Here is a 20,130-nt window from a genome sequence, read left to right on the forward strand (position 1 = left end):
GATGACTGAGGTGGGCTATGATAGGGGTCTCTAAAATCATGAATGGTGTGGAGGAAATGATAAACAACACTTCTGTATTCCCTTCACATAACACAAGAACCAGGGGTTTAAAACAAACGTACGGAAGTACTTTACACAACACAGTCAACTTGTGGAACTTGTTGCCAAGGGATGTTGTGAATTCCAAAAGTATAACTGGGTTCAAAAAAGAATTAGATAAGTTCATGGAGGATAGGTCCATCAATGGCTATTAACCAAGACAGTCAGGGAAACAGCCCCATGCTCTTGGTGTCCCTAAACCTTGGACTGCTAGAAGCTGAGACTGGATGACAGGGAGTGGCTCATTCGATAACTGCCCTGTTCTGTTCATTCCCCTGAAGCATCTGGCACCAGCCACTGTCAGAAGACAGGATACTGGGCCAGATGGACCATTGGTCTGACCAAACATGGCCATTTTATGTTTGTAATCCTGCATTTTAAAAGGTCATACTTCTGGGTGGGTGTCTTCTGCCCTGGTTCCACGCAGTTCCTGGAAGTGGCTGGCATTTTTCTCCAGCTCCTAGGCAAAGAAAGGCTTGGCCACAGGGGCTCTGCGTGCTGCCCCTGCCTCAAGTGCCGGCTCGGACAGTGTAGTGGGAACAGCGGCCAATGGGAGCTGCAGGGGTGGCATGTGTGGCCGGGGGCAGCGTGCAGAGCTGCCTGGCCGTGCCTCCACCTAGGAGCTGGAGAGAAATGCCATCCGCTTCCGGGAACCACCTGAGGTAAGCACTACCTGGAGCCTGCACCCCCTCCTATGCCCCAGTCCTGAGCCTCCTCCTGCACCCAAACTCCCTCCCAGAACCCGCACTCCTTCCTGCAGCCCAAACCCCTTGTCCCCGGCCCCACACCAGAGCCTGCACCCCTAGCTGGAGTTCTCACTTCCCCCGCACTTCAAACCTCTGCTCCAGCCCAGAGGTCCCACCCCACTCCAAAACTCTCATTTCTGGCCCCACCCCAGAGCCTGCACTCCTAGCCAGAGCCCTCACCCTCTCCTGCACCCCAGCCCCTGTCCAGCCTAGTGAAATTGAGTGAGTGAGCAAGGGTGGGGGAAAATGAGTGATGAAAGGAGGGGGGATGGAGTGAGCAGGGGGCGGGGCCTTGGATAAGGGGTGGGGCATCAGGAGGGGGTGGGGCAGAGGGCAAGGGTGTTCAGTTTTCTGCCATCGGAAAGTTGGCGACCCTGCTGTAATTCCTGGGGTTCTGATCTATGATTGAGGCTAGTAGTGCACTAGGAGCCGTACGAACCAGAATAAAAAGATCCTTGCCCCACAGAGTTTACAATCTAATATGGATATTGACAGACTGACTGAGGGAATACAAGGAAACAATGAGACAATATTGGTCAGCATGACAGGCTGCTGGTGTGCTGAGACCACTGCCTAACTGTAGTCAAGTTTTTTGTAGGCATGACAGCAAATGATGAATTTGAAGGAGGATAATGAGGTAGGTTTGTGGACGTTTATGGGGATCTCCTCTCAAACATGAAGGGAGGAGCATGGGAGGAAAGCGTGAAGGTGCTTGTTTGAAAATACAATAATTGCATAATGGAGGCTACACTTATTGACCTATCGGGCATGGAAATTGACACTGAATGAAACATTATGGCTACGGTGAGGATAGGCTGTAAAGGGCCTTGAGAGTGACAATAAGCGGCTTATGTTTTTGGTGCGGTAGAGGCAGAAGCTAGTGGAGGGATGCAAAGAGGAAGGTGATGTGGTCAAAGCAAAGGGCTATGAGTGACTTTTTTTTTTTTTTTTTTTAAATCAGCCTTGTGAATGGGTATAGGTGGAGCAAGATTGTATTTGTCAAGGCCAGAGAGAAGGATGTTGCAGTAATTGAGATGCAAGATGATGAGAGCCTGGATGAGCATTTTAGCTGCATTGATTGATAGGAGAGGTGGTATTTTAGAGAGATTATTTCTGCATAACCTGCAAGATTTAGGTATATGTAGCCCAAGGTCCAGTGTGCTTCAACAGCAGCCCCAGAAACTACAAGTTGTGGACTACAAACTGAGGCATGCTGGGAGAACTTGCTGGTTCCTGCCAGGATGTACCCTCTGTTCCGCCAGCGGGAGGTCTCAGCACTGACTGAGCTGGGAGCACGTAGCAGGCAAGCAGAGAGGAGGCTACTGGACTGTAATTCTGTTCTATGTTCTTTACAGAATAAAGCCTTGTTCCTGATGGTTTGTCTGAGTGGGTCTGGTCTGAGGTGAACACACACTGACACACAATGCAGAGCACACAAAGGAGCCTCAGGCCCAGTTTCCCAAAGTTGTGTAAAAAGTCGCAAGGCAGGCTTACCCTATCTTGAACAACCTCGTACTGGACCAGTGAACAGGAGAAGGGGCTACATATAGCCTGGATGTGGCAACGTAGAAAGAGGTTTGAGTCAAAGATGTCCAGGTTACATGCCTGTGTTGTGATGGTGTCCATTGTAATCACGAGAGGACGTGGGAGGACTTGAGTTGATGTCTAGGCATCCACAAGGAGATGTTGGGGAGAGAGTGGGAGGTGCTGAGATTTTGGTTTGGACAGAAAGAGACAAGCCTGGAGTAGAGAGGTAGATCTGCGCGTCATCAGCATGTGGAGATGGTAGCTGAATTTGTGTCTTGCAGATGAGATTACTTAGAAAAAGAAGAGAAGGGGACCAAGGACAAAGCCATCTATAACCCCTGCAGAAAGCTGGGGGGGGGGAGGAGTATCCTCTAAAGGAATGATTAGAGTGGCAGGAGAACCAGCATAGTACAGAGTCACAGAACCCAAGGGAGAGCAAGATTTAAAGAAGGCGATAGGGTGACCAGATAGCAAATGTGAAAAATCGGAATGGGGGTGGGGGTAATAGGAGCCTATGTGAGAAAAAGCCCCAAATATCGGGACTGTCCCTATAAAATCGGGACATCTGGTCCTCCTAGGAGAGCATGGTCAACTGTCGTCAAGGAGGATGAGGATGGAGTACTGGTTCTGAGTTTTGGCTAGGAAGAGGACATTAGAGATTGTTTCTCTACTGCAAAATGGGGATATGATACTAACCATCTCAAAGTACTCTAAGATTTAAAGAGACAAAACACTAGAATTATTATTTTAGGCCCTGATCTTGCAAACATTTATTCACATCCTTTTCTTTATTCAAATGAGTATTCCCCTTGAAATCAATGGGATTATTTATATGCATAAGTATTTCAATATCTGGGCCTTAAACCCAATGTACATTCTTTTCAAGCACATCTGTTGCTCTCTGCCTTTTATTGTTGCAAACTCTTTTTGTATCAGCATTCCAGAATCACAAGTCTGAGAGTCTGGGGTTGAGATGGCTCAGACCCATTCATCATTAGAGTACCTAGTACTAGCCACAGCTGATGGTCAGGCCTGATCCTGTGAGATGCTTAGAGTCTCTTCAGAGGTATTCACAGAGAACTGAGTAGATTCAGCATATTTCTGGGAGATGTTTCCCCTAGGACAAGCTTAAGGCACACATGTGGAATGGCAGAGGGAACATGCACTGCCACTGCCGAGCTATGTGCCTAGTCAGAGAATCTCATTCTCTAGTTGTGCTATAGATCTGGTATCCTTTGCCAGTACTAAATTTGCTTAACATTAATGAAAACTGTAGGTGATGCTTCCTGAATTCAAGACTTTTTTTCCTATTTCCTCAATCATTGTTAGTCTTTGTCCTATGTTTTTGTTTCTTCAGTATAGATACAATGGTAGACCTCGCATGAGGGGAACACACTTTTATACAGGTTTCAGAGTAGCAGCCGTGTTAGATTGTATCCGCAAAAAGAAAAGGAGGACTTTTGGCACCTTAGAGACTAACAAATTTATTTGAGCATAAGCTTTCGTGAGCTACAGCTCACTTCATCACTTTTATACAGAACTCTAGAGTCCTAACAAGCCCTTCTGTTCCTACAGGAAGTGTTAACTTAATTAGGAAACCTCTCCTATCAGATGATTTTTATGTTATGCTGTAACAATTTTTTCTGAGAAAAGGACTGCTGTTCTATGTAAGCCTATACGCATACAGAGACTCATAAATACATTCTCCTATTTGCTTTATTTTTTGTATTTATGGTGATTATTTCTAAGGAGGGTGAGGGGAGCATATTATTTCACATTGGGAAGTCTTGTTTTCATTCCTGATTAGTGTACTAATCAAATTTTCTTTTCTGTAGCTAGCTGGAGTTGCTTTCCTAGCAGCCGGGCTTTGGGCATGGAGTGAAAAGGTAAGACTATGAAGGATTGTTGGTGTTGCATTAACCAATTTCTTAAGTGTGTTTTAGCTTCCCATCCTCAAGAAACAATAGGAGTTAAAAACATCTGAGCTAAATTCTTAAGGAAAAAATAATTTACTACTTTATAGAATAAAGTCCTAGTTTTTGCCCTTCATAGGGATGGTTATGTCTGTAGGGCCTATGTACAGTAGGCAGCACAGGTATAATATCCCTCTTATATTTTGCTAGATTAACCTATTCTCCCCTTCAAAGTCCTGTGGTAGTCACCCCAGCATCACTCCGTTATTTTTCCATTTGCCACGAGGAATGAGCTGGACTAAATATGTACAGGTATACAATTCGATCTACCAAGTGTGATAGCTGGAACCATCCATTTTGATGATGATGGTACGCTTTAGCCATATGTGTCTGACCTTTTTTTCTTAAAATTTCTTTTTGTTGCTACCAGCATTGTTGTGACTTGCTTGTGATTAGAGTTAAACAACAGGGTTTTGGAACGGCAAGTGCCTGTGTATGTATTGTTGAGTTGCTGTAATTATTAGTGGAGGTGGGATGTTTGTAGGGGGAAAAAAAGTCTGAGCCCCAATGTCACAACTTCTGTTAACAAACTTTATTTTAGAATCTATTGTAGAGATGCAATACATCTATTGGGTCATCTAGTCCAATTCCCTGTCAGTAAATCACCTTATTGTACACCTACTAGAGTTTTATCTACTCAAATTTTAAATGAGCTGAGATTTCCCCCACTTGATGTGAGAGATTATTCCAAAGGCTAGTAGATCATAGTTTGGAAGCTTTCCTGCTATTCAACCAAAATTTTCCCTTTCTTAGGCCTTGTCTACACTATATGGGGGTAAGTCGACCTAAGTTACGCAACTCCAGCTACGTAGCTTAGGTCGACTTACTGCGGTGTCTGCAACCGCGCTGGGTCAACAGGAGACAATCTCCCATCGACTTACTTTATGCTTCTCTTTCTGGTGGAGTACCGGAGTCGAGGGGAGAGCGATCTGTGGTCGATTTTAGCGGGTGTTCACTAAAATTTGACTAGATAACTCCTTCATTAAACCCGCTGAATCGACTCCCAGTGCATCGATCCCTGCAGCATCGATCCCCGGTAAGTTTATACATTCCCTTAATTTTTTCCCCATTACTCCTTAGGTGTGGTGGATAACTGAGATATCTCTTCCCCATCTCACTTCATATGCTGTTGAGGAACTGCTAAATAGATTTGAGAGCAAGGGCTGGAATTGGCAAAATATAAACAGTATTGGGAGAAAAAGCACTTATTGGAATTTCAGTTACAGATTTGACCAACAACCAAAGTGAATGTGGCTTAAAGACCCGTAAACTGTGCATGTAGTTAGCTACAGATAAGATAAAACAATCAGTGAGGAAAAACTAGTGTCTAAATCCCTTGATGTTACTGATATTCTTCAGCTCTCGTGCAGATGAAGTGTGGATCTGTCCTGTCTACTTGCCTGTGCAGATGGAACTCTGAATGTACAGTAAAGAAACAACTCCATGAGCTATGATGCTGCAATAAACCGGGGAGATGAATTTATTTATAAAGCAAAACAAAGTTCCCACATCCACCTCCATCATTGGTGAAGAGCCAAGGAGAAGTTCTGAACTCTCCCCCGGTGCAAACTGTTAATCTCATCCAAACGTATCTGGCACCTACATAATTCTGAATTCCTCACATTTTTCCCCTCCAGTCGGAATTAATTCAGCTTAATTCTTCAGCAGGGTTATTTTTATTAGACATTCATAATCATGAGAGAGTCTACATATTCTCAGCGATTTTGGAATGGAGAATGCCCAGGCTATGATAATTGGTCAGAGTAAAGTGTAACATGCAACGGCTCCTCTCTAGTTCTTGTACTTTTTGACAAATGCTGATTAAAAGTAAAGTTCTGTTAGCATGTTACTGCTGCCAACCTGGCAGCTCTAATGAGAGCCCACTCTGGCAGTTTGTTTTAAATTATAGAGGAAGGTGTAATAATTCTTAAATATCATTGGGGTGCTATCCCTATCCAAAGAGTAGCAATCACAAAATTTCCCGAAAGCAATATCCTTGCCTTATATTTACATGCTTATTAGAGGATACTATTGACTCTCTAAAATCCCCCTTTTGTGATGTGTATTTTTAGTTATTCCAGCGCTGGTGTCTGTGTTGAATAGCAAGATGGCAATATACAATGTTTTGAGAGAAGTAGGCTGCTTCTGTGAATTATATTTCTGAATTCTCTGACCTCTCTTTTTACTATTAGATTTAGTTTGGTTGAGAGAACCACACATCTTCATTTCATGGCGTAATTGCCAGCACTGCTTTGTAAATGGCACTCTATAACCTGTTGATCTTTACCCATTTTTTATTATAGAGTGAAAGACCGAGGTCTTCCTCAGTTTAGAATGCTTCTTGTATTCATATTGCTGGTAACTTGGAAACTTTCATGCTTTCACAAAGTTGGCGGCCACATGGATATCACCAAAGATCGGTCTTGTACTCCCCACTTTCTCTTTATCCTGTCTCTCTCAACGAAACAATACTAAACCTTAGTTTGTCCCATGATCTATTACTATATTAAATATTATTGCAATTATACTCTCATTTACTTTCATCCGTCTAGAAAGATCATCTTTGTAGTGTACGTTTATAACTGGTTGTGCACTTACATTTTGTATGTAATTTTTAGTAATTTCTATTATGCTAGTGTTAAGAACCTCAGTCAGCACGAATCAGGGCTTCATCATACTAGGTCCTATGCAAACACATAACAGAAAGATACTCATAGAACTCATGTTCTAAGATTAGGCAAACTACAATAAGCAAAGAGGAGGTGGATGAAAAAGTATATAATAAAGACAGGTGCATATGCATAAGCTAGTCATAATGGTCAATGAAAGCCAAAACAATGTTGTATTTTGGTGTTGGAAGGTAAGTATTGCTAAATAACCGTAATGTGTTCATGTCATCATGTGGTCTCAAGGAACTGTTAATTTGTCTTGATGTAGGTTCCCCTGTAACACTGGCAGAAGTTTGTTTGTTTGTTTGTACACTGCTTTCCCTCAGTTTGCAGAAGGATGTCCAAGGAGACCCCCAAAGCGTGGTAGTAGTCAAGATGAATTGAATTCAAGAGTACAGCAAAATGTCTTGGGGGGAAAACACCCATGTCTCTCAAGACAAAAACATCCCCCACAGACCCATCATCTGTAACTGATTCCTTAGCAGCTGTGACATTGTTCAGGGCTTTAAGGTGGGAAAAGGTGGTTCTGAAGCTTGAAAGCTCCCTAGCTGATTGCTACACTCTGCATGCTAATTGTTTTGCTGTGGCCCTAGTTCAAATCCTCAGGCTTGACGCTAGGTGGAAATGCTGTGATGGTTCCAGGCTTTTAGCACCATCTTGTGGTAGCCTGTTTAGTTGAAATCTCCGTGAAGATTGATTTTTCTGCAAAGCTAGTGCTAGGTTGTGAGTTCTTCTTTCACCTTTCTTACTGCAGCTCTGCTTCAACTAATTTGCTGTGCTGGATGAAGAAATGGTGTGATTGATCAAACACCTATTTATATACAATTTTCCAGGAAAACCTCCTTGTGGTGTGCAAGCTTTCCCTAGGCCTAGAGGGTCACATGCAGAAGGTGTTCATGGGGTTTGTGAAACCCACACACCTTCTGTGTGTAGTGTTCTGTCCCAGCTAATGGCACTGAGATCACTTAGAGAGCAATTAATGAGTCTGCTCTACAGCTTTAACTAATAGCCAGCTGGCTTTTAGCTCATGCAGTAGAAGCTCATGCTTTAAGCTGCAGAGGTTCCAGGTTCGATCCCATCTGCCGACAAGCAGGGGCTGCCAGCGTTACAAGTAGGGGCTCTTCTGGGATTTCAGCTGGGAAGACCCTGATGCGCAGGACATGCTTCCTCAGCTAGGGGAAGTGTATAACCCACACACCTCCTGGGTGTGGTGTTCTGTCCCTTCTAGTGGCACCAAGACCACTTAAAGCAGAGGTGGGCAAACTATGGCCAGCGGGCCACATCTGGCCCATGGGATTGCCCTGTCCCTGAGCTCCTGGCCCCAGAGGCTAGCCCCTAGCTAATCCCCCCCCTTCCCCCACAGCCTCTGTGCGGTGGGGCTGCATGCTCATGCAGGGCAGCACGGCAGTGTATATGGCTCCAGACATGCTGCTCTGAGTGGTATGGTACGGGGGCCGGGGGGTTGGATAAGGGGCAGGGGGTCCCGGGGGGCAGTCAGGGGAGGGGAACAGGGGGCAGTTGGATAGGGCAGAGGTTCTGGGGGGTGGAAAAAGGCGGGGGTTGGGTAGGAGGTGGGGCCCCAGGGGGCGGTTGAGGATGCGGGGTCCCGGGAGGGGGCAGTCAGGGCACAAGGAGTAGGGGGAGTTGCATGGGTTGGGAGTTCTGAGGGGGGACAGTCAGGGGGCGGGAAGTGGGAGGGGGCGGATAGGGGGTGGGGGCCAGGCTGTTTGGGGAGGCACAGCCTTCCCTACCCAGCCCACCATACAGTTTTGCACCCCAATGTGGCCCTCGGCCAAAAAGTTTGCCCACCCCTGACTTAAAGAGAGAGATAAAATGAGTCTGCTCTACAGCCTTAGCTAAGAGCCAGTTGGCTTTTAGCTCATGCGATAGAGGTTCATGCACTAAGCTCCAGAGGTCCCCGGTTCGATCCTGCCCGCCGACAACCATGGTCTGTCGGTGTTACAAGTGGGACAGAACACCACAGCCAGGAGGTGTGTGGGTTACAGTTGCATGTAGCCTTTTGTCTATGCAACTTTTACTCCTGTTCCAGAATTTCCTCTAAAACATCAATGTAGCATTAGTGGCTTCTCCATGCTTAATTTTTTTTTTTCTTTTTAAGTGCCTTTGCATTCCCTTTACTGAAAGCCTGTCCTAGCTCTTACTTAGCATAAGACAATAACAAAATAAACTAGACTTTTTTAAAAATTTTGAAACTCTTCTCTCCCATATAGTTTCAGCAGCCCTGCCTACACAAGGGTAAAAGAAAGCTTTCTTTTGTGGAAAGTTGACATAAATGTGCACAGCTGCAGATTACCATGAATCAGAGTATTTTTTTTTTCTTCCTAGCTTTCTGTGTTTCCAGGTGTGAAATGGGAGAGGAGAGGATTGGGCTCTGCTATATCTTCCTGTGGTAATCTCACTGTCTCATTCCCTCTGGGGCAGAAAGGCATCACACTGCTCACTTTCCCGCTGAGCTTCCCATCTCTCTTCCCTCCCACTCTGTCCCTTCTTTTTTTTCTGGTTTGTTGGGTGACCTGTGGAGAGGCAGGTCAGGAAGCTGGAGAAGCTGAAGGTTAGGGAGGCCTGGTGCTTGGACGGCTTGACCCTTGTGGGACATATCTGTAGGTATAATACACAAATTAGCATGTGGAAGATTGCACATTAAAATTTTTCCAGAGAGTATTTCTGTGTTATGGTGGCTATTTGCACATACATTGAATTGATAAGCAAGTATGAATGCAGGAGGATACAGAAGTAGAACTGTGGGGGAATAAAATACAACTCCTGATCATGAAAAACGTGCTCCTTTTGTTTACCTATTTTCCCTTGTGATTATTCTCTTTAGGGTGTATTATCTGATCTCACGAAGGTAACCCGTCTCCATGGCTTTGACCCGGTGGTACTTGTCTTGGTGGTTGGAGGAGTGATGTTTGTTCTGGGATTCGCTGGTTGTGTAGGAGCACTGAGGGAAAACATCTGCCTTCTGAAGTTCGTAAGTAACTTGGTGGTGCTGTCTGGTGGCTCAGTGCTCAGGGAAGAGAAAGGATAGTGTCACAGTTAAAGAAGAACTGTTAAGTGAAACCAGACATTTGAATTGAGCACAGAAGTGTGTGGTAAATGTTCCTGTTGATGTGGCTGGGGGTGGTATCCACAACAGTAGTACATTTAGACTTACCTCTTTCTTTCTCTTTATTCTGGAATATGTTCCGATACCAGAAGTCTCACTGCAACCCATAGCACTTCTAATGTCACAAAATTAGGCATTCTAGGATACCTTCAATAAAACAGGAAATGTTGAGAGGATTTTGTGGAAAGTTTTTATAAACTATATTTTCCTTAAATTAAAATGCATTTCTCTTCTGAATGGTTGGTAGGTGGAACTGTGGGACCCCAGCACAGAAATTAATGCTTAACTCAGTTTTAATTCTAATGTTACACTGGATCCAGAAGCTAACAGCTTAATTGAGAAAAGAATTGAAATAAAAATCCAAGTAGCTACCTTTGTCAGGACCATTATTTTCATGTGTTGCCATCTCTGACTGGCTTATTCCTTTTTCATTATCTCTGTATTACAGTGGACTATGACACAGTGTCTATGTTCACTGCAGACTTTAAGACGACCAAATAAGAAGATAACTCCACCTATTGTATTTTGTTTCCCACTGTGTTTAATTTTAATTTGCCTTGTGTCTTGATCAGATTTGTACTTTGTGAGCATTTTACTGAAGTCCTTGTGTCTACTTTTAATTGAGTTGAGATGTGGTTGTATTTGAAATAAGAGTTTTGTAATCTGTGCCCTCTGACTTTATTTTGCAGTTCTGTGGAGCAATTGTACTTATATTTACGTTGGAGCTGGCTGTAGCAGTGCTGGCTTTCTTGTTCCAGGACTGGGTGAGGGACCGGTTCAAGGAATTCTTTGAGAATAACATTAAATCCTACCGAGATGACATTGACCTACAGAACCTTATTGACTCACTGCAGAAAATTGTAAGTCATCCTTTAACGTGCCACATTTTCTGCCTCTCTTTTTCACCCTAAGAACAATCTTAATCTTTGAGGTTTTCCAGTTGTTGGGATAGCATTTAAAAAAAATGCTCTCTCAGGAGATTTAAAAAAAAATAAAAAAATTACTTTAAGTTCTGCCTTCTTTGGACTGCCCTGATTTTACTTAATGGTGTCAATAGATGTGTCCCTCCAGCAAAATGAAGATAACTCTCAGTACCCTAAAATAATTCTGCAACCAAGCAAACTGCATAGCTGTTGACTTAATCATCACATCGCGTTTAAGTGGACTTCACTGTCCATGTACACGGACACAGTGCAGGACATTTCTGTTTCAGAAACCTAGACCTCTACCACTTGAGCCAAAGGAGACTATCTTAAGTATAGAGGTATTGGATCTTATCCTCAATGGGCCAGTCTCAAAGGGTACTTCTTCAGTACAGTAAGCCTGGGTGATCGACGCCCAGGTTAGCTTAGCACAGGGGTGAGCAGCCATACTGCAAAGCCCTACCTGAGTTACTGTGCACTCACCTGCATGTATTACAGGGATTTCTGTGGGGCATGTCCCATGGGCTTTTGTGCTTCAGTAAGCTGAGCTGCTTTCTGGTTCTTTCAAAATGATTTGTTGGAGAACTTCTCTGCCCTTCTGGGTATGTGGGAAAGCGTTGCAGGCCTATCAGCACTCAAGTGATTTAGCTTGTGTCCTGCAAAGTTGGCAAGTTACCAGCCTGACTGAAAGCAGAACCTGGGCTCTAACCCTGGGCCAGCTAGCCCAGATTGAAAGCACCACTACACTCAGATGAGAGGTCTGTGTGTGTGGACAGGAGGGGAGTTAAGAGCAACACCTTGTGCAATGAAGGCCTATCCTAAAGAGTAAGACAAGTCTACTAATGGGAGTGGTGCTAACATTCCATCCATTAGAGGACAATGGCATGCATGCACACACCAGGATATTACAAGTCCTACAGTAATAATTGAGTGGTGGTTTTCAGATCGGTTGGCGAACAGCTTCTTACCATAATGTAAGTATGCAAGGCAAAGCACACCTCTAATGCTACCCATGTGCTCAGTAAGCACTTCATCAGGGACAAACTTTGGCCCTTCAAAGAATAACCATTGTGTATGTGAGCTCACACAGGCTGTGGTGAAGGGGGTCAACTTCCTCTGTTCAGTGTTTTTCCCCCCATGGCACACAAGATTTTTATAGGCAATTTCTTTCCATCCTTTACAGGCTAAGAACCAGAAATCAGTCTCTTTGCCAAGGATTCAGAAACTGGTAGCAATGCTATTTTGCACTTACGTTCCACTTGGATGGTTGATGCAAGCAGTGCCCCAGTGCTCTTTTTGTCCATTCATCCAGGTATTAACCACTAGATGTAGAAGTGGTTAAGCACGAGCAGAAAGACTAGCTCAGATAGTCATGTAGATTATTGGAGATGTTCTAATTCTCAGATTTCTACACTGGCGGATGCCATAGGCAATTTGTGCACTGTGTTGCTCTTTAATAGATCCGATTAGGTCACCACAGCTCATTCTTACCTGTTCGCAGTGAGTTCTCAGCATCAGTAAATGTCTCAGCTCAGCATACTATTTTCATGCTTCCTGGTGTTGCTATTGATCCAGGTTTAATGCAATGAGACAGGCTAATGTGCTAAGCTGATTTACAGGTGAACCCTTATTAAATGCTCTCAATAAAAATAAAAGGCTAAATTTCCCCAAAAGAGAGTTCCACAGCTAGATTATCAGGCTAAGAAATGTGGAAATAAAGCCAGAAAATCTCTGAATAAGCCCGTCACTCACCCACAGTGGGGAACACGGTTAGGCAACAGGGAAACAACTTGACATCCATCACTAAATGTAGCTCTGTAAGATTGAGGAAACCCTTCAAGAAGGTACTGCCATATTCTTTCAGTGCCATGTTGAAATCCATCTTCTAACTAGGCACGGGCTGACTTGCAGTGCCTTCAATATGTGACTCTGGGCTAGTGAAGAGCTTTTTGTATACAGCTCATTGCATTGACTAACGCAAAGTCATATTACCTTGTGGCTTACATTTGAGCAGGGCTTCTCCTTTATAGCCTTACCTTACTTACACAGACTGATTTGGCATTTTTAGTAGGAGCATGGCTTCTAGCAGTGATTTTTTGGGGGTGAGTGGAGCAGGGGAGAGTGGGAAGGGAGAATGGGTGGATGAAAAGGCGGAAACCCACTTGCTGCTGTCTCCAAGTTTTTATGTACAACATCTGAAACATATTGATTTAAAGAAGTAGAAGGAAGGTATTGACACAGAATTATTTTTAGCAGTTTTTTCCCCCTCCTTCTTCTAGCCACTACTGCAAACCTTTTTTCCTCCAAAGTTAATGCATTTTTTCTGAATTGCCCCAACTATTGTGATGCTGTCCATTCTAAAACAAACTTATTTTCCAGTGTTGTCTGTTGGATGTTGCTGTTCCTGAAGTTATTGTTGATTAGTTTTTTCTTTCTAATGGAACACATTATATTTGGTCCACACTTCCCATAATATTTTAAAATTATAATGGAGACTTTTGAAAATGTCTTGTTTCATTAATCAGGCTATTTTCTCTGGATCAGTAAATTTGTTTGTTTTGATTCTTTGTCTTGTTAGCTCAAATCATGTATATATCTTTTTGGTGAAAAAGTTTCAGGAATGTATTTCTGATTAAGCTTTGTAAATTTCGTGGGTTTTGTATACAAATTTCACAGTAAAATGGGGATGGGAAAATCCTACTTTGTAGTGGAGATTTCAAGTGTTTAATTACAGTTTCATAAAACACTGACATTTTAGGAAAGTTCAATCTCTGTAACATTTTTCTATATTTACTTATGGCAAATGTTTGTGTAACTGGTCTGCGGAGGGTGGGACAAAGTTGTACCCCTATAACTATTCAAAATTTGCTAGTTGTAGTTTTGCTTTGCTTAACAGTACCTCGTCTAAAGTATATAAACACATATATTGCTTGATTAATATGAGAATCAAGTCCGCTTTATATAAAATGGGTACAGCGTGGGTGGACAGTGGAAGTGCATGGTTTCCATAATGTATCTACCCGAACCCAATGGGATCAACTCATAGAAGTGAAGTGATATTTCATTTTCTGAGGCCAAGTCTGTCCATGGCCTTTCTTCTGATACTACCATTTAGAGTGCCAGTTGTGACGACATTTCTTGTCATGTTGATGTCTGTCCCCAGGAACTGGACGGAAGTTACAATTTTAACAGATACCCTGGTATAGGGCAACGGTTTTCAAGCTGGGAATCTGCAACCCAGTAGTGGGTCGCGGAATGTAAGGCACTGGGTCATAGCAGCTCCGGTCAGCACCGCCGACCGAGCTGTTAAAAGTCCCATCGGTGGTGCTGCCCAGCTAAGGCAGGCTAGTCCTACCTGTTCTGACACTGCGCTGCGCCCCGGAAATGGCCAGCAGGAGATCTGGCTCCTAGGCGGGGGCGGGGAAACGGGGCTCTGTGTGCTGCCCCCACCCCAAGCACTGGCTCTGCAGTCCCATTGGCTGGTTCCCGGACAATGGGAGCTGGGGGGGGGGTGCCTGCGGGCGAGAGCCACGCAGAGCTGCTTGAATATCTCCGCCTAAGAGCCGGACCTGCTGCTGGCCGCTTCTGGGGTGCAGCGCGGTCTGCGGTGCCAGGACAGGCAGGAAGCCTGCGTTAGCACCCCTGCTGCATCGCTGACTGGGAGCCACCCGAGGTAAGCCTGTGCCCCAATACCCTGCCCCGACCCTGAGCCCGTGCCCCAACACGGATCCCCTTCGTGCACTCCAAACCCCTCCTCCCTGGCCCCACCGCAGAGCCCGCACCCCCAGCCCAAAGCCCTGACCCCCCCATCCCCAACTCCTTTGGGTCGTGGGCATCAACATTTTCTTCAACTGGGTCGCCTGAAAAAAAGTTTGAAAACCACTGGTCTAGGGTAAGCAGGATACTAGGGTCTTCAAAATTCTACTTCTTGCTTGGCCATTGATTCACTGGGTGGCCTTCGACAAGTCACTTTACCTCTCTCTCTCGGTTTCTCTATCTGTTAAACTGAGCTGATAACACTTGTCTATCTCACAGGGCTATTATGAGGACAATTCTCTTTATACAGCACTTCTAAGTTTTTCCTCATCTGTTGCAGAACCATTGCTGTGGTGCTCAGGGGCCAGATGACTGGGATCTTAACATTTACTTCAACTGCAGCACTGAAAGCAAAAGTCGTGAGAAGTGTGGGGTTCCCTTTTCCTGCTGTGTACCTGATCCTGCTGTGAGTTATTTCCTGCCTTTGTATTTCTATATTATTACTGGAGAATTTTGAAAGGATGTGCTTCCTGAATATGCTGTAACGTCTAGGGTTTTAAGAAGAAGGGAAATAAAGATTGGGAGGAAGAGAAAATATGCTGGAAATAAACTCTCTCTCTTTTTCTTTGTGTTTGGGGTTGGGGAGAGTATGAAAAGACTTAAAGAAAAAGAACAGGAAAAGTAAATGAAGATGGAGGGGAGAGCCTCTGAGAATATATGCTACACTTGCTCCTATCTTGCTGGAGAATCTGTCTCACTGTACATTGCTATTCCAAATTCCTCAGAGATCCAAAGAAACCTTATAGTCTATTGCTGAAAAACACTGATGTCAGAACTAGAGAAACTAATTTTGTATCCCTAAAGCCCATGGATGTTGGATATTGTTTTGTTAGAAATCCATTGTTTCCTTGAGTTCCTGGTCTCTTGTTCCCAAAGCTGATGGGACCTGGGAGCTCTGTCTGAGCAGTGTGCTCAGTCCCTAGGGTGAAGGGGGTATCTTAAAACTGTTCTATACCCACCCCCGTGATAGATAAAATAGCACGGACTCACTGGCTCTGCTGATAAAATGAGTAATCATATTGGCCTCAGTGGGATTTATGCGCCTTAGTGCTTTGCTGGATTCGGGCCCAAAAGCAGTCTGTCTGGCTTGCTTGCCTGGCTGCGACATGAACCTTGAGTTGGACATGAGGACTGTAGTATCTCAGTGCTTCAGAAGAGATTTGAAGGACACCCCTTTCTCAAGGTTTGATTATTATTTATTTTTTTTAATAGCAGTCTGAATTAGTCGCACTCAGTTTGATTTAATCACAAACTTGTTGTTGTTTCTGGCATTCAGTACTGTGAAACACCTCTTTGCACAAAATGCTATTTTTGGTATTTAATTCCTACAACTGCAAATTATGTTAAATTGACAACTATAATTATGAAGCAAATAGGTTTTCATTTTTATTTTATTTTAATTTTTTTGCTTTCCTCTTAACAAAACTGTGGTCTTGAAATGAATCTCAGAATTACTCACACACACAAGTGTCTCTGTATCCATTGAAGCCACAAGTAATTTCAGTGGTCTTTGTGCTCTGTAAGGCTTAGAGTTCAGTACGCTTCAATGTCAGGTCCTATTTTCAGGGTTTGTTAGAATTTTAGAGTCTGATTACTTGGTCGACTTTTGAACTAAATGCACTAAAAATAATCTAAGTCAAATAGCTTTGATCTTGTAGGAGTCCAGCTATTAGCTGATCAAAATCACAAACATGCCACCAAAAGGGGGAAAGAGGGGAGCACGACTGGCTTACAAAAATCCCCTGCACTCTTTTGTGTAAATAAATAGGCTGGGTTTTTTTGTTTTGTTTTTTTTAATCCCGTCTCCAAAACGTTCAACTGTTGTTGCGTGGGACTTCAGCCACACAACTCCATAAAGCTGGTTGAAGTCAGTTGGCTGAAGTGACAGAAGTCTTTGAAGGTATAGGTATTTGATCATTAGTATTTCAAGAAGTAGGTGTTGAGATGTCTGCAGAATAGTGATACAGCTGAGGGACCTGTAATTTATGATGTTGGGTTGGCCTGGGTGATGAAAGCTGAGGGTGGAAGAAACAAGATTGTAAGGACGTGTGGGGCCTATAAAGTAATGGGGTAACATATCCGTATACTTCAGCATGTCTCATGGTCTTATAAAAAGATAAGCTTTTTAAAAAAAAAATGAAATAGTGGAGCATGAACAGAAGATAGAGTAGTTCCCTCAGTTGGTGTTGGTTGTAGTTTGATCACGAGTCTTCTAACAGATAAACAATGTCCTGTGAACTCAAGCTGGTAGGATTGTATTAATATTTCTAACTTTTTCCCCCTTCCCAGCAAAAGGTTGTGAATACGCAATGTGGGTATGACATCAGAGCACAGGTGAGTATCTGCTACCTACAGTGTTGGTGTTTCTAGCTGGTGGTGGTTCAGATGTGTGATCTAACACACTGATAAATTAGATTGGGTCACTCTTTTCGAAAAACTTAAATATTTTGGCCTATCTTTTTAAATTTAAGAAACTAAGAGTAATAGTCAATGTTTATGCAGGACCGATAAAATAGAGCAGCAAGGGAAAACTATACGAACAAATAACTGTATGCTGGACTATACCATCACCTGCATGGAAGCTGCCTTGGGGATTTCCTGTAGCCAGTGAGAGGGTCTGCCTGTACTAGGGACAGGTGGAGAGAGACAGTGGATATGTTTAATTGGTGGGAGGTGGTGAGGTAGCGCTGTTATCATTGAAAGAAGAGACTCAAAGTTCAAGTGTATTCCAAATAAGTTTCTACACTTCTGGTTGTTTATCAGAACTTTTGAAGGGTGTTCCTAATTAATAGTCAATTTGCAGCAAGAAATATGTACTGATTCATGAAGCTCAAGACAATCTGAGTTACAAGTCTCTAGTTCTTGTACTTCTGGATTCCTTTTAAAAATACTCGTTCTGTCAACTACAGACCCATACAAAGAAATGTTGCCTGCATAGTTCTAGTAAATATAAACGAAAAAGTAACATGCTTCCCCACCCTGTCTACCCAGAAGAAAAACCGATGGGACAACTTAATTTTCACCAAGGGTTGTATCCCTGCCCTTGAAGCTTGGCTACCCCGAAACATCTACATTGTTGCAGGAGCCTTCATAGCTATCTCATTGCTGCAGGTCAGTGGTTTCATTCTTCTACTGCTACAGTAAAAGCTTCAGCCTCACATCTTCTGTCTACTATAAGGTAGTTGAAGGGAGGAAAACAATACAGTAACTCCTCACTTAAAGTCATCCCAGTTAACATAGCTTAGTTGTTACGTTGCTGATGAATTAGGGAACATGCTCGTTTAAAGTTGCACAATGCTCCCTTATAACGTCGTTTGGCAGTTGCCTGCTTTGTCCACTGCTTGCAGGAAGAGCAGCCCGTTGCAGCTAGCTGGTGGGGGCTTGGAACCAGGGTGGACCAACAGCCCCCATATCAGCTTCCCCGGTCCCCTAAGTTCCCTGTGCCGCAGCCACCCAGCAGGCTATCAATTGCTGACAGTTCAGCTGTCCCTCCCCCCACTGCCGTGCTGCTCCTGCCCTTTGCCTTGAAGCTGCTCCCCGAGCATCCTGCTTGCTGTGCAGGGGCAGGGACCAGAGAGCGGCTAATGTCAGTGTGTCGCCCTCCCCCCTGCTCTTGCACCCCGCTTACCCCGTCTTCCGTAGAGCAGGGGGGACACACGAGAGGTTTCAGCACGGAGGGAGCTTTCTGGCAGCAGCTGGTCTCTCAGCTTGCTGATCTACTTAACAAGGCACTGCACTTAAGAGTGGCGTCAGCATACTTAAAGGGGAAATGCGCCTCTCTCTTTCTAAAACACACACATGGTTTGTGTCTCTGTTTGCCATGCTGTCTCCCCTCCCTTCATTCGTGCTGCCTTGTAGAGTGTGAGGCTACATTAAAAACAATGAGTTAACCCTTGAGGGCTCAGCCAGTTGCTAGCTCATCATTTAGCAGTAAGGCATTCCCTGGGAAATATCCCACCCTCTGACTTCACCACCTCAACCAAGCTTCACAATCATCATCGCTCTGTACAGTATTAAATTGTTTGTTTAAAACTTATACTCTGTGTGTGTATGTATGTATAATATAGTCTTTTTTTTGTCTGGCAAAAAAAAAATTTCTCTGGAACCTAACCCCCCTATTTACATTAATTCTTATGGGGAAATTGGATTCGCTTAACATCGTTTTGCTTAAAGTCGCATTTTTCAGGAACATAACTACAATGTTAAGTGAGGAGTTACTGTATTTTAGAAACTTTGAAATCCTTGGGTTTTGCAAGAACAGTATAGCAAAAAATTTAACACTGTGTTTTTGAAGGATGAAAGTGTATGTGGTTTTATTTTAATTTCTTAGCTTTGTGAAATATTAAGTCTCTCTTTAAGGAAAAAAATGCATGGTTTTAGTTTTTTTTTAAAATTGCTAGTAAGGACAAGGCTGCAAAGTGCGGAGGTGTTGTTGTGACCTCTCATTTCCATAGACCTATGTTCAAGCTTGCCTTTGTCACAAGTTAACATGGATTTGCTGGTCTCATTGCACTTTTATGCCCCTTTTCATCAATATCCTAAAACCACCACATGGTCTGGTATCAATGAACCTATTTGGTAATCTGTGCTCAGGAGAAGCCCAGGACTAGAATAGTAGCGATGTCTGATCTTTAACTGGCTCGTCTTCAAGATCATAGAAGTCTTCAGTGACTAGATCTTCTCCTTAAATCAGTAAATTATTTTGCATTGCATGATGGACCCACAATGAAACGTAATCTGAGAAAATTGAACTTCCTCTTAAATTTTCAAAAATGGCCCAATTTTTTGTGAAAAACATGAAAGTTTTACCGATTTTTGAACACGTGCACACCCACAACCTTTTTCCAAAATTTCTTTTCAACCCAAACCAGTTTTCATTGAAACATTGCAAAACTTTGAATGTTGGGGGCGGGGGGGTTAATTTGAAAAAGGCCATTTTTGGTGAAAGGCTCAAAATGATATGATGACATTTTTCACACTAAAGTTTGTGGTAAATGTTTCAGTCCTTTGGCACAGTTAAATGTGAATTAAACGTACAAAAAGCTTTCAAAGTGGAATATTGACTGAAAGAGAGAGATAGGGTCAGGCTATATGATATCAAAGGGATGGAATGCAAGTCATATGAGCAAAGACTGAAGGAATTGGGTATACTTAGTTTGGAAAAGAGGAAATTAAGGGGTGGGGGGGATGTGATAGTGGTTTTCAAATACTTGAAAGGCTCCCCTAAAAAAAGATGGAGAAAAGTATTTT

General features: G+C 43.5%; 1 protein-coding gene across 5 annotated transcripts in view; it reads left to right on the top strand.

The window, feature by feature from the left end:
• TSPAN14 (tetraspanin 14) overlaps nucleotides 1-20,130 on the top strand; it is a 76,869-nt gene that overhangs the window by 51,294 nt on the left and 5,445 nt on the right. For all 5 annotated transcript variants that reach the window (XM_074958710.1, XM_074958709.1, XM_074958711.1 and 2 more), the window contains 6 exons: nucleotides 4,208-4,258; nucleotides 9,860-10,006; nucleotides 10,831-11,001; nucleotides 15,161-15,286; nucleotides 17,170-17,214; nucleotides 17,872-17,991. In XM_074958710.1, coding sequence (XP_074814811.1) covers nucleotides 4,208-4,258; nucleotides 9,860-10,006; nucleotides 10,831-11,001; nucleotides 15,161-15,286; nucleotides 17,170-17,214; nucleotides 17,872-17,991 — 660 coding nt within the window. The remainder of the gene's footprint in view (nucleotides 1-4,207; nucleotides 4,259-9,859; nucleotides 10,007-10,830; nucleotides 11,002-15,160; nucleotides 15,287-17,169; nucleotides 17,215-17,871; nucleotides 17,992-20,130) is intronic.

This window comes from Natator depressus, chromosome 7, assembly GCF_965152275.1.
Source record: "Natator depressus isolate rNatDep1 chromosome 7, rNatDep2.hap1, whole genome shotgun sequence".
Lineage (NCBI taxonomy): Eukaryota > Metazoa > Chordata > Testudines > Cheloniidae > Natator > Natator depressus.